Here is a 15,485-nt window from a genome sequence, read left to right on the forward strand (position 1 = left end):
AGCAACATAGAATAAGAAATATCACTATCCAGGATGTAAATACATGAACACACACACACACATACACACACACAAACACAAAAACTAAGAATTTCAGGAGACAATATTCTTACTTCACTTACTTTCACTTCAATTCTATTTTGTTAACAAAAGGTGAATAATAACTCACTAAATAATTTCATGACCCACTAATAGGTTGCAATATGCAGTTTGAAAGACACTCAACTAGAAGAATTGAAGAGGAATTTTCTGCAGAAATGTAATAGCATTCCTGTGCAGCAAAATAAACTAGCTTAAGTACAGAATGTGTAGTGAGATTGATCAGCATAATCAAAAGCAAATCATTATGCACTGCCCCACCCCAATTATTCCTCCTATTGTGATTCCTATTTTTTTTTTCAAGTCCTCTATTCTCTGGTAACACAGATTTTAGCTCTATTAATTTTCTTCTTATACCCCATTTCTGAATTCTCTTCATTGAATCATTTGCAAAATTAAAAAGATTCTGACTCTAAACTCTCACCAACATTTCCTTGTTTCTATATCCATTGGTTTCACCATGGTTCAGGACCTTTTTGCTTTCTTTTTATTTATATTTTTATTTTTCTTATTATGATAATAATTGGTACCCATGATAAGAAATTTATTTAAAAAAGAACAAGTAGCTTAAGAAAATAAATATCAAACACAATATCACTAAGAGATTATCTAGCTACATTTGTTGGTATATACACTTCCATTTTATATGCATATATTTTATATAATTTTCCCTGGAATTCTATATATATGCAATTATATAATGTAACCCTGTCTTGTAATAAGCTTATTTTTAAGATAACACATTGTGAATTTCTGTCCACATCATTATGTGTTTGATAAAATCATATTTAATAGCTGCAGAGAGTTCCCATGCATGCCATTTTAATTTAAACCATTTTGTTGAGTTTGTGCAGTCGTGTGTGTGTGTGTATCTCTCAGATCTGGTACTGCAGGGTGTACAATTTCCCAAGGACCCCAGCTGCTGTGCTCTAAAATCCATTCATCTCTTAGTTTGTTGCAAGGCTGAATTTCCTGTGGGTCACTCCCAGTCAATAACTGAATGCCGGAAATGTACTTAAGCAGGCCCATTTGGATACTTAGGATTCCTCTGATGAGCGATTTTGGCTGGAGGTCTCCCAAACAGCCTTGCAGAAATTTCTGGAGAACTGCGAACAACTTTCCTTTCTTCCTTCCCTCAGAATCAGATTCACACGGAGTCTGAAGGCTCTCCCTGCTTCTCCCAGCTCTTTTCCCATTTTCTCTCAATGTCCTTTCTTTTTTTCCCCTAATAAATTTCTTGTGCACTTAATCCCATCTTGGCATCTGTTTCTCAGAGGACCCAAACTAACACCAATATTGAGGTTGTTTTCAGACTTTTATTCTGTACAACTACACTTCTGATGGCTCAACACTTAAGCACAGCATTCTTCTGTTGGAAGCCCTTCGAAGCATTGCCACTGCTCACCAAATTGAACCTAACCCTTCCTTCTCACCTCCATAGCTGTGCTCTAGCCCATCTTTCCAAACTCCACCCAGCACTCTTAGTCTAGCCGAAGGCCCACTGACCAAATATTCTCCTACTCACTTTATTGCACCTCCTCCCCCCCTCTCCAAGAAAACATCTGCCCAGCTGATGCCTCCTTCATTCTGGATCCCTTCTTGAATTTTCCATCCCAGTATTCTTTCTACTCCATTTTAAAGGCCACAGGAAGGTGTTTTCTCCAGCGTATTCACTCTTTTTGGTATATTAAAATGGAGGCTGTATAGTCTTTTATCAGACATATCTGTAGAGTTATATTATCATTGTTAAAACACATGCACAAAAAGCTAGCTGAGATTGGGTTTGTTTGGGAAACACTGAGCTAAACAAAAAATGATCCAAGATTTTTTGTTTGGTTTTTGTTTTTAATTTCAAGACTTCCCAGAGCCCTTAAAATTCTAACATACATTGTGACTTTCCAAGACCAGCACTGATACTTTTTGTAGCTTCTCTTGAATTTATTTGATCACAAAATCCTTCAAAAACAGATCACAGATTTGAGAAATCTGGAACTGGAAATAGTTGCCAGTACACTGGGCACATTTTCAAGAGTCTGTAGTAAGATAATCCTTCAAAAACAGATCACAGATTTGTTAAAGAATTTTGTATGTATGATTTTTACAGTATTATGTATTCTTCATCTTGTTATAGTTCTTTGCATATTTATCTTACACATTTTCCCACTCTAGCCTTTAACATAAGGTCTTGAAAATAACAGGCATTTGTTGAGTTAAGTATCATGGAATTTTAGTGAAGGGTCATGGTCTGGAATGATGTTTGGTAACCAGAGAAATTTAGTTTGCATCTATTTCAGTAGCTTTTTTTTGCAGTCTTTTTTATACCATCTCATCCTGGGCTGGGAAAATTATCTTGATGCTGGGCAAAAAGCCATTGTTAACATGGGGCTACATACATATTCTCTACAAATCACTTTATTGGGACATCGTACCAGAAGAATATAAAAGGAAAGGAGGAACAATTGGTATAAAACTGTGGTTTGAACCACAGATCTCTGAACACTGTCCGTAAAATAAGCCGAGGAAGCAGCTGCCTCTGGGCCCTGGCACACCCTGGGCGGTGGAGAAGGCAGCCTATGGGTTAGTTCTGATTGTTTTCATTTCCAAGGGTATGTCTGTCAAAAAGGTACTCTGCCAGGCCAGAATCCGGGGCTCCCATCTTAACCAAGTTGTGCACGTGGTCACCTAGTTGTTTGATAGACTTAACCTGCTCATTCAGATAGTGGGTTTCCAGGAAATCGCACAAATGGGGGTCACCTTTGTCTGAGGCCAGAGTGTGCAATTCCAGCAACGACTGGTTCACATTCTTTTCCAAGAGTAGAGCACACTCCATGGCATTCAGCCCGCTTTTCCAGTCGTCCTGGTCCGGTTTCTTGATATCCTGTAGGCAGATCTGTCCTCCCCGCTGGTTCTGCAGCCTCATCAGCTTCTCTGCGTGCTCGGTCTCCTCCCGGGACAGTCGAAGGAAATATCTGGCGAAGTTGTGCAAGGCCACGTCATCTCGGGAGAAGTAATAAGCCATAGACAAGTACACGTAGGACGCACAGAGCTCCAGGTTTATCTGGCGGTTGATGGCGGCCTCGGAGTCCGGGTGGAAGTTCTGGCGCACCCTGGAGGGGGCGCCGGCTGGCCCTGCTGGTCCCCGCGAGGAGGCGGCTGCGGCCAGCAGGCGGCGGGGGGCGGCGGGCGGGGAGCCCCAGGGCCGCCTGGGGACCCAGCGCGGCGGGAGCGCGAAGCCGTGGCGTGCCCTGCGCAGGGACACCAGCGAAGTGCTGATGTGCTTGGAGAGGAACAAGAAACAGGGCAGCATGGCCCCTTCTCTTTAGAAGTGGGGACGCTGAGGCCAGGCCGGCTCAGCGCGCCGGGGCGTCAGATCTGAATCAGAATGCAGCTTTAGGTGACGGCGACTGCGTCACAGGCCCCTTCCAGAGGCACCGAATTCCAGGCGGAGGGAGGCTGGGGGCGCGAGCCAGTCGCGGTTGGGAAAAGGCAGATGACAGTTACAAACATTGCACCCATCGTCGCCGAAAGACTTCTGCTCTTGGGCGTTTGTAATTTACTATTTCACATAAGTTAAAAATACTGTCAAAAACTAGTCGCTGTGACTTGCAAAAGAAAGGATGGAGCCAAGCCACACTTGCTCTCCCTCTCTGACCTTTTTCTGTCCAAGGATCAAGGGATGGGAGAGGCAAGGCAGTGAAACAGGGTAAACCAAAAGTCACCACCAATTAATCTGAGAGTAAATAAAGGTCTACACCCAAAGAGGATGTTTATAAATTGACTTTCGGGTTACTTTAACAAATTTAAGTATGGAAGTAGTTGCCAGTATATTGGGCACATTTTCAAGAGTCTGTAGTAAGATAATGCTTTCTTTTAAAAGGACATATTTTTAGATACAAAATTTACCTTCACTGTAAAAAATCAGATATATAAAATGTAGGAAGAATATATAAACTAGCTCTAAACTTGTTACTTTGATGTAGATACATATCTATGATGTAGATACATATTTTTAAAAGGACAATTTAAAAAATTTATAATAGCCTTTGGTTTTAAAAGAATATATATAACTGTTGTAGTGTATTGAGAAAATGATAATTAACTCACAGAAGAAAATTCAAAACATTCCTAATCCTTCCTCTACCCAGAGAGAACCATTGTTAAAATGTTGATGTTAATTCTCACAGATTAAAATAACATAAAAAAATAGATATCACAGATACACCAAAGTAAATATACACACTTTTAACAGCTTATAGAGGTATAATTGACATAAAATAAACTGAAGATACTTAAAGTGTGTAACTTGCTAGAGTTTGACACACACACACGCATATATATATATATATATATATATATATATATATATATATATACACACATCTTGAAATCATCACCAAAATTGAGATAATGAACATCTTCATCACCTCTCAAATTCTCCTCATGCCCCTTTGTATTTTGTAATACCTCTTTTCTGCCTCTCTCTGCTTTACCTCATCCCAGGCATCCACTGATCTGCTTTTCTTCACTAAATAGATTAGTTTGCATTTTCTAGAATTTCATATAAATGGAATCAGTACGTATACCCTTTTGCCTGATTTCTTTCATTCAGCATAATTATTTTGAGATCCACTAAAAATTGTAGTGTGTATCAATAGTTTTCATTGCTGAGTAGTATCCCATTGCTGAGGACATACCACCGTTTGTTTATCCTTTTACCCACTGATGAACATTTTGATTGTTTACAGTTTTGGGCTATCAAAATAATGCTGTTATGAACAGCATGTATGTTTCTGTACAAGTCTTTGTGTGGTTATATGCTCTCTTTACTCTTGGGTAAATACTTTGTGTGGAAAGGCTGGATCATATATGACACATGTATGTTTAACTTTTTAAGGAATTTCAAATTGTTTTTCAAAGTGGGTGTACCATTTTACATTCCATCCAGCAGTGTGTGAGAGTTCAAGTTCCTTCACATCCTTGCTAACACTTGCTGTTGTCATTTTTAAAATTTTTATTGGAGTATAGTTGATTTACAATGTTGTGTTAGTTTCAGTTGTCATTTCATTTTAATTTAAAGTTTAAATTTTAGCCATTCTAGTAGGTGTATACTGGTATTTCACTGTATTTTTAAGTTGCATTTCCATAATAATTAATGATGCTGAGTATATTTTCACATACTTCTTTGCCAACCATGTCTTAGGTGAAGTGTATGTTCAAACCTTTTTCTCATTTAGTTATTGGGTCATTTTTTTTCTTATGGTTGTTTAATTTCTTATGATTAATATCTGGGTCTTTGATATTAGTACTGCTTCTGTTCAGGTCTTTATATTATCTGTATGTTACCTTCTCTATATTACTTTCTTATATTTCTGTGCACAAGTCAAATTACCTTTCTGGGTCAGTTTCCTCAGTTGTAAATTTAGGATCCTACTTACCTCTAGTGCATGGTTGAAAAGATTAAATAAGAGAATGTATGCAGAGGACTTATCACAGTGCTAGACACAGAATAAACACTCAAAATATTCTTTCATAGTGTTTATTGGATAATTTCTATTTCATTATTCAAAATCAATATATTATTGAGCAAGCAATGATGTTTATTATTACATTTGGCAAGACTTCCATATCTTATAAAGAATGCTAATGTGTATTATATTGTTGCTATCATGTATGGGTAGTGAGGTAGAAATTCTCTTATTATATGAACATATAAAACTTGTAGCTTTGTAGTAAGCTCCCTGGTCTCAAATGAGCTTCTTAAAGTGTACCATACATAAAGATGGATACCTCAAATCTAGTTGCCCTCAAACTCTGCTAGTAGAATGTGATTGATATTCACCGAGTGATTTCTCACTAACTTTTGCTTCTCTAGACCCATTTCTCCTTTTATTTTCCTCAAACTTTTTCTACTCCTAAAATGTAGTGCCCTAAAGAGAGGTTATGAAAATCATTCTTTAGACTGGTATTAAATGCCAACTGCTGCTACAAGTGTTTTAGGAGAAATGATGCTCTTCATGTAAATGCTTATCCCCAAAGTAATAAAAAGCATAGATATAAAACAAATACAATACATGAGATGTAATGCAAAACAGTGCCATAAAATAAAATGCACATTTAAATATCCCATGTTAACTTGTCAAAAATGTTTCTTTTTCCCATGACAAAGTTTGTCATATATTTTGTTAGACTTTGAAAATGTGAGGATCTGGTAGGTGTTATTTGTATCTTATGGGCATTTTGATTTCTAGTATTCACAGTAAAACTAATGTCGTTCTACCAAAAATACAAACCTAGACCATCGCCTACCACTCTTCACAGATCATTTCTTCCTCAGTTTTAATGGCTTCTTCTATTCCTTGAACACCTCCTTAAGCTTTCATGATTCACCAGGGTTCCCTCTGCTTCCTCACTGTCTTCTCCTCCCTTCTTTCACTGCCTCATGAAATCCATCTCATCTTTTAAGGTCCCATCAAATATATTACCTTCTCTGTAAGTCTTATATAACCTCATTCAGAGTTCATCACTACTTTTTGTTGTTGTTGGCAAAGACTTTGTTTATATTGAGAGTATACCATATCATAATTATAATCATTATTGTAGCTATAATTCCTTGTATATAACTGTGTGTATGTGTCCTTAAGGGCAGAACTATCATCTTATTCATTTTAGAATCCCCAGGCCTAGCACAATGCTTGACTATTTTTAAGAAGCACAAATAAATCCTTTCAGGTGCCAAAATAGAAGTGGATAGAAATTCTTATTTCATATAACATACCAGCTGGGCCTAATGCACTTTTATAAAGTATATTAGTAGATGGCTTCACTTCAAATTATTTGAGTCTGTCCAGAAAACCTCTGTACTTTGATTTCAGTCTCCAAATGAATAAAAGTATCCATTCATTTCTTCTTTATAGATATATTGGTTAAATTATTTATTTTATATGCTAAAATGCTTTGCCAGTTGGAAATTAAGAACTATATGAATGTGGATTTTTATTCACTGTCATGTTTTAATTTACGTAATATATAGATCAAATTTTATCATATTTTCTTTAAAGCATTTGGTTGTAAGTACTAAATATATATATTTTTAATAAATTTATTTATTTTTATTTTTGGCTGCAATGGGTCTTCATTGCTGCTTGTGGGCTTTCTCCAGTTGCGGAGAGCAGGGGCTACTCTTGGTTGTGGTGCGTGGCCTTCTCATTGCGGTGGCTTCTCTTGTTGTGGAGCACGGGCTCTAGGTGCATGGGCCTCAGCAGCCATGGCTTGCGGGCTCTAGAGCACAGGCTCTGCAGTTGTGGTACACGGGCCTAGTTGCTCCGCGGCATGTGGGATCTTCCAGGACCAGGGCTCGAACCCGTGTCCCCTGCATTGGCAGGCAGACTCTCAACCACTCACCACCAAGGAAGCCCAATACTAAATATTTTTTAAAAATTACCTACCTTGGAAAATATTTAAACAACACTCTACATTTTTGCATAAAATAGATGGGAATAGAGTCATAATGAGGGAAGGAAAAGATGAAAATTAACTCCACCCTCATTTGTTTTTGCAATGAAGGTAATTTTTCTCCTTTTCTCATTTCTTTTTATTCTCACTTTTACATTCAAACAAAGTTAGTCACATAAGCAACTCTTCATTTTCACTACTGATCCTGGACCTTTCTAAAATTGCTTTGCTATGAGATGCCTGTAATGTGACAAAACCAGAGTGGAGAGAAGTCCATTGATCACTAAGGATTACGTACTTGCTGTTAGTAGAGTATTTGAGGGTTTTGAATAGAGAACAATAGAGGAATTTGTCTGAAAAAAGAAAAGGTATCCTATATGTATTGCTATTCTGTGTATTATCACTAGGAAATCTCTCAAAATTCCAAAGGGAGTGGTTGGACTCAGCTGTGGAGCCCTTTCTGGCCTCACCCTGGGATCCATTCAAAACTGGGAAACCTTCTGGGTTATCTGATAAATGAGCCAGAACTAAACTCTCAAGTGCAGTTCATGCTGCCTCTGAAACTGGAAGAGGTCTAGCAAACTGTTTTATTCATTCATTTTATTCATCTAGGGTCAGAGGTGCAAGGTGAGGTAGCTCTTACTTTACCTTGCATGAGGTGTCTGGAAAGCCTCAAACTTTTAGACTCCTAAAACTACACCAGTATTCCAGCCACTGGTTGGAATACTTCCACCCTCTTACCTGAGTATCCAGAGTCCTTCTTTGCTCACCAGATCTGATTAGCTTAGTGCCATCATTCTAACATGATGTCCTGTGGAATGTTCAGATGAGCCAGCTGTCTTTGGACTTACTATGACAGAGAGCAGGCAATTTAGCGTATCTCTGGAGCAAAGAACGGGAATACACACTGCTGCCTGTCCTAGGTGAATGTGAACTACCTCAGATGCTCCGTCCTGATGGATATTGAAAATAATATATACACTAAGCTCAAAAGTCACATACCATGAACTAGAGGCTTAGTCGATCTGTTTTAGTAAAGATGCCATACCTAGAACAACAACTTCAGTTGGGGCTACTGCTTGGATAAGTACACTATGCTCCATTTTGATTCATTTGGTTTTTGCAGAGACTAGATTGGTGACTTAAATGGTGGTATAGTAGGGACCATTACCCTTGCCTCATTTAAGTCTTTGGGGATGGCCCTGATCTCTGCCATTCTACCCAGGGTGTGGTGCTCATTGGTTTTAAGCACTGTGATGGATGGGGGCTTCTTCTCAGTCTTTCTGTCAGCTCTTATTCCATGTGTCAAGGAATCAATGTGAAGATCCTGGGACCTGCTAAGTTTGTCCATTCCAATTATGCATTCAGGAACTGAGATGATAACAGCTGGATACGTCCATGGATACATTGGACCCAAAGTGAGATAATCCTGGGCCAGAACTTTTGCCGTATGAATTCCATATGGCCTTACTGTAAATAGTGGAGCCATGATGGTGCTTTGGGTCGCTGGATATCAGCGTGCGTCAGATTCTGTATCCAAGAGCTCTTAGTATTTTTTCTTCAGTGTATGATTACCCAAGCGAATGTCCATAGGACCCTTTGGGAAAGAAAGAGGGAATTTAAAGTGTATACACTTGCCATGCATTTGAAGAGTCCTTCAAGAAGACACAACTCTTCCTTCAATTGATGGGTCAGAGTGTGAGAACTGGTTCTTGTCTGGAAAATGGACAACTGATTATAACTTTCCATCAGGACAGCTGACATCATTCATTCTGGACTTCTTTTTATTATATCATCTATATCTAATTGACTCTTCATTCATCTTGTCTCTGGTAAGACCATGGTCAATAGGCATTACACATATGTCCCTGAAGGTCAATGTCCCCACTTGCCATTTGATCTTGGTGCTATTATATTAAGTAAGTTAACTTTGTTTCTGGAGGTTTTGTGCTGTTTTCTGGGTTTGCTATTCTGGAATTCCTTCATATCCATTGATACTAGGGAACCCAGTACTTTATCTGTAACAGCACCTTTTCTAGTCAGTCCTGGCCTATGCTGCTGAGCTTCTGATTAATGTTGGTGACTGCCTCACCACCACATTCTTTTTTGTCTTGTGTAAACAGTGAATTCCACCAGCTGGTGGAGTCTTGGATCTTATATAACAGATTCAATCTAGCATGCTCACTTTCTGAGCCTTTCCTCATTTAGAATTCTCCATTCTCCATTCTGCATAGGTGGTTCTGCTCTTTCCACCTCATTTAACGTGGACTATCAGTATTTTCAAACTCCAAAGAGCCATCCCAGTAGTGTGTTAATACTGGTTCTAAGGTCTATTGTCAGGAAATTAAATCCTTAGTGTCCCCACAGCAATAAAACTCTACCTTACTCAATCTTATATTCCAACCTCCACTATCCTATGGTCCAACACCCCCAGAATCCACTCCTAAGCCACGCTCTCCCTGTTCATGCCAGTATTTAATAATCAAGTTTTGTCACTCCTTCTAAGTATAATCCCTCTATTCCTTAGCAGGGCCAGCATTTTCCTACTTAGGCCATGCTGAGATAAGAGCTTAATTATTGATGTAAAGGTGAATGAGTTGAATAGTGTTCCCTTAAAATTCACGTCCACCCAGAATCTGTGAATGTGACCTTATTTGGAAATAGGGGTTTTGCAGATATAATCAAGTTAAAATGAGATCATGCTGGATTTCAGTGCGCTTTATTTCAGTGACTGGTGTCCTTAAAAGAAAAGGGCAATTTAAAACTAACACATAGACACACAAGGGAGAAAGCCATGCAAAGTCAGAGGAAGAGATTAGAGTGAAAGATTCATTGGTTTAGGAATGCCAAGGATTACTGGAGACTGCCACAAGCTGTAAGAGATATGGAAGGATTCTTCTTTAGCATCTTCAGAGACAGAGAGTATGGCCCTGCCAATATGTTTTGAATTCCTAGAATCCAGAACTATGAGAGAGTTAAGTCTCAGTCCTTCTCTATCAGGGCCCTGATTTTGGTGAAGGCTGCAAATTCAGGCTTCACTGAAATTCTCCCAATTTTATAATCAAGTCCTGTGTCTTGTCTATAGCTCAGGCTACTCTCCGACTGTAGGACAGGGATTTGCAAACTTTTTCTATAAAGGGCCAATATACTCCAGTCATTATGAACTTCTTTTTAGACCCTGGAATTTACCCTTTGTTCCTTTCCTGCAGGCTTCTGTGTGCTGTGTCCACTACCTGGAACACTGTTCTACCCAGAAGTAATCAGAGAGGGTTTGTGGGCAGAGGGTTAACAAAATCTTCTCCACTTCTGCATGAGATTATGACTGCTGGTTAGTCTAGTTCTGTTAAGATGTGGAGTGTATGTCTAGGCAATCTTGCTTGTAGAAAAATTACCCCTGATTGGAAAATTAACATTGAGCTTTCCTGAGTGTGGTGACTCTTGTTCCTGGGAATGCCCTTAGTGGATTTGCTACAAGAGATATTGGCTCCTCTGGGACATGAGGCTTTTTAGCCAGGTTATCTTCCATACTCATATTATGGGGATCTTGAGAGGAAGCTTGGTATTTTCTTCCAGGAAGCTGTGGTTCTTATCCTATTGGATAAGATTGGATTGATTGGATTCAGTTCAATATATATATATATATATATATATATATATATATATATATATATATATATATATATATATATATATATATACATATATATATATTGACCAACTGATGCGGGAATAGTAAGAAGCACATGATATGGTTAGAGTAAAAGAGACTTGGATTTTAGGGCCTCTGTGGATTCAAGATAGAGTGGCAGAGCCACATTCAGTCATTGAAGGTCAACTGTATTAGCATCTCAAGCCAAGTGCAGGAGGATTGCGACTTCCTTGCAAAGAAGGTCAGATTTGACTATGGTCTTAAAAGAGGATGGGAAATCTATACAGAAAAAAACATCATGGGAAGCTCCCAAAGGTGAGAGGATAGAGTTTCATTTGGAGCAGAAAGAGTGTAGACAAAACTTCTGCGGTGTTTGGTTGCAATATGGACAGTGTGTATATTGTACCTTAGGAGAGAATTGATTTAAATTGGATCAAAGTTTTGAATCTTCTACCTCTAAAAAATTTAATGATTGACTCATATCCTTTCTTGCTGTAATATGGTGCAGTTTGAAATCTTATGAAATAATAAAGTGCAAAAAACATACATGTGCTGACCTTTGTATATGCTTGGGGTAACTATTTTAAGTGCTAGAACCCTGGGATGCCACTTCCACCAAAGATGTGGTTTGCCATTGTTACTTAAGTTATATAACACAGGTTTCTTTCAGTTAATGGCTTAGACACCGACAATGATTGATGACAGTAAGTGTATTCTTTTTAAGTTCTTGTGCTCTCTCAATGTTAGCTCTGGAATAAATATGTTTGAAAGTATTATTTTCTTTATGAAAGGAACTGGACACCACATATTTTGTGTCATAAAAATTTTTTGGTAATGATTAATTATTTACTTCTGCTATTCTGAATAATTTTATAATTTAAAACAGGATATAGTGATACAGCATTTATGCATAAGCTCTAAACCTTCTCCAATGATTATAATGAGAAAAGTGGTAGTCACTGATTAGCTGTATGTGGTAAGCCCTATACAAATTATTCTAAGTACTTTCTCTCTCTGTATCTTCACAAAAACACTGTAGTAGGAATCAGTACGTCCATTTTGACTGTTCACAAATTACAGAGAATATATGCACATTTATCCCCATTTTTATACAATCTGAAGGAATTTAGGAAAAATGTTTCTAATAATTCAATTTTCAATCAAAATAGAAGGGATATTTTAAAAGTTGAATAGTATGGCAATGCTATCTATTTTGTTTTTTGTTTTTTGTTTTTCGGTACACGGGCCTCTCACTGTTGTGGCCTCTCCCACTGCGGAGCACAGGCTCCGGACGCGCAGGCTCAGCGGCCATGGCTCATAGGCCCAGCCGCTCCACGGCATATGGGATCTTCCCGGACCGGGGCACGAACCCATATCCCCTGCATCGTCAGGCAGACTCTCAATCACTGCGCCACCGGGGAAGCCCCAATGCTATCTTTATTGACATGATTTATAGTAGAGAATTTTAGAATCAGAAAGGACCACAGAATTGTCTATTTCATTTATCTTATTTTATGAATGAAGAAGCTGTGTGCTACAGAGTACTGGTGCAGAGTGACAAATCTGGATAGCAACAGGCTTGCCTTAAGACAATATTCTTTCAAGTATACTACACTCACCTAATAAATGCTGTATTTTCTCAATAATGCTCTAAAATCATGAGATGTTAGTGCTCACCCAGTGACAGTGGAGTGTGGCTTTCCTTTCTATCAAACAGAATAAAGCATTGCTTTTCAATAAAGAGTTGCCTATCACCAGAACCCCCTAAACTGAAGATTTAGATGGTTGTGGAGAATCTATTGCTGTAGAGAAAAGTGAAATGGCCATTCAATTGTATCTGTTCAGGTAGTTTACAAAGGTCAGTGTAGTCAACCACTAATACCATTTAGTAACCACCATATTTTAGAGTTTTATATGAATCCTGTGGGAATCTACAAATAAATCCTGGTCTCAAGAATCTCATAAAAACTTTTGATTTAGCGATCCTATTTTGAGAAATTTATTATATGAAAAAATATGGTACATAGTGAGTACATAAAGACATATGTTAACTTAATTGCAGGGTTGTACATAAAACTAAAACTAAAACTGTCTTTCAGTGGAGTACTGATAAGTTATAGGAGAGTCATACAATGGAACATCATACAGCCCTTTAATAGAATAAAGTAGTTCTCTTTGTGTTAATATGGAGAGGTATTCATAAGATATTTTCAATGGAAAGATCAATATATATATTTATGTGTGTGTGTATACAATTCTATCTTTGGAGGAAAAAAAGAGTGTATATGTAAGTGTAAAATATTAGTAGAAAATTAAGATAGAATAGGTGTGAGAAAGATTAAGAACAAGTGTGCTTGCTGGAAGGGGGAATGAGAAGTTGTGATAGTCTAGAATATAGATGCTGGATGATTGCCCTAGAATCTAGTGCTATTGTATGATCATAGGTATTGCAGTTGTTTTGATTTTAATCACATTTTTAAAATGTTATTCGTATTTTGTTAGCATATATTACCAGAGATATTTTCTATTACTCTTATTATAATTTGTCCACCTAAATATGACTTATAGTTAAGAGAGTACAGTTTTTACTAACATTTTTTTCTGGGTTAAAAATAATATCAATACAAATTTCAGTTCAATAACCTTTACAATAATTTCTTGTTGCCTTTGAACATGAATAAATTTCTGTTCAAAAATCTGAAATGTATTTTAATAAATGAGTTTTGTGGTTCATTTAATTATAAGCCTAAAGCTAAGTTGTGTATTTATCTTCGTGATATAGAAAAATGGTGTTATCAAACTTTTCACTCACCGAATTGATGACATGCAGTCATGCATGCCTACTGGAAAACACTAACTAAAATAAATGAAATATGGAGATAGTTTAGAATAGTGTATGCAACACACTTTTGAGACCGCCCCTTTTCACCCAGTAATTGTTTCCATAACTGTAGAGATTAGTCATTTTTACCCAACTGATTAAAAGAAAAAAATCTCACTTTCTCTATTTTCCTCTGCATAAAGTAGGATTTTATTGCTTTGCATTTAGTAAGTACTCATAATGTACATGGCATTCATAGCTTAGGTCTCTGTTCATTTGTAATCCAACCCAGAAAATAGATGGCTGGGACAAGCATGCTATAAAAGTACTCTACCTTTCTTTTTTTCTCTAGCAGATGAAAGAGATCCCTGGTATAAAATCAATCACAAGGCTTGCTGGAATTTCATTGCTGTGGAATTCATAGCTATTCACATTTTTTGACTTTTGGATTCTCCTGACTATGCTCCCTGATCTCTGGATTGACCTCAAAATCTCCTAGACTTTAATCTTCTCAGCTTAATTGTTTGGATTGCAGGGGTGGCATTAAGTTGGAATGTTTCCTGGGGGTCTGTGTTGCTCCTCAATACGTTCTAAGTCCCACGACCTGGAAGACGACTGCCATGTATGATTGATTGTGCAGTTTATGTTCTGTGGACAAGAGGGTATAACTGAGGGGTCTATAGGTGGCCAAAATCCTGCATGGGCGTCCTGCTTAGCTTGTGTCCCTTGAAGAAAAGGGTGCTCATTGTACAACAGCATTGTTCATGTGTCAATCTGGGCCAACTGGGGTTCCCATTTTGGCATTAAAAAGTGAGGGGTTCCCATTTTTTAATTTGTACAAAGACACTGTATGGCTTAGCAGGAGTCCTGACTTGGAAGAATTTTAATTTTGATCCACCTTTTAATGGTATTGAAATTGAGATAGTGATTATGTACTTCAAACTTAGGTCCAAAGGTCCAAATTTTAAAAGTTCAAATTTAGTTCTCATTTATGTATTGTTCAAGGACAGGGACCTTATCTTCCTTGTCTCTGAATTCCCAGTGTCTTGGATATTGACTAGCACATTCAACAATAAGTAGTTGATAAGTGAATGGGTAAATGAATAAATGACTGATTTACTCAGATGGCTCCAAATATTACATGTATGGATGGATATTTATGTGATGGAGAGTGGCACCCTTATAGGATAGTACCCTGGATTTCTGTGAGTGACTGGTAAATGATTTGCTTTATTTCCTGAAGTGTAAAGGAAAGGTGACAAGAGTTTATTCTAGAAGTGCCACTGGTTGCTACAATTATGCAAAGACACGAGTCCATATATACTCGGTCTATATACCAAGACACAAGTCCAGAGGTAGCTGAAGATATGTGATGGGGTTAGCAAATGGAAAGCCACAGGCCTTCTAGAGCTGAATGAATCCTAGATGAAGCACAGAGCTTCCTGTGGGACCCTAAAGGTTTGA

The 15,485-nt window shown here is 37.8% G+C and overlaps 1 protein-coding gene across 1 annotated transcript; it reads right to left on the minus strand.

The window, feature by feature from the left end:
- Window positions 1-2,677: 2,677 nt before the first annotated feature.
- FTMT (ferritin mitochondrial) lies at window positions 2,678-3,406 on the minus strand (the record flags this gene model as incomplete). Its single annotated transcript, XM_079702544.1, has 1 exon — window positions 2,678-3,406. One exon carries the CDS (start codon window positions 3,404-3,406, stop codon window positions 2,678-2,680), a length of 729 nt encoding a protein of 242 aa, XP_079558670.1.
- Window positions 3,407-15,485: the final 12,079 nt, after the last annotated feature.

Source organism: Hyperoodon ampullatus (assembly GCF_949752795.1).
Source record: "Hyperoodon ampullatus genome assembly, chromosome: 4".
NCBI lineage: Eukaryota > Metazoa > Chordata > Mammalia > Artiodactyla > Ziphiidae > Hyperoodon > Hyperoodon ampullatus.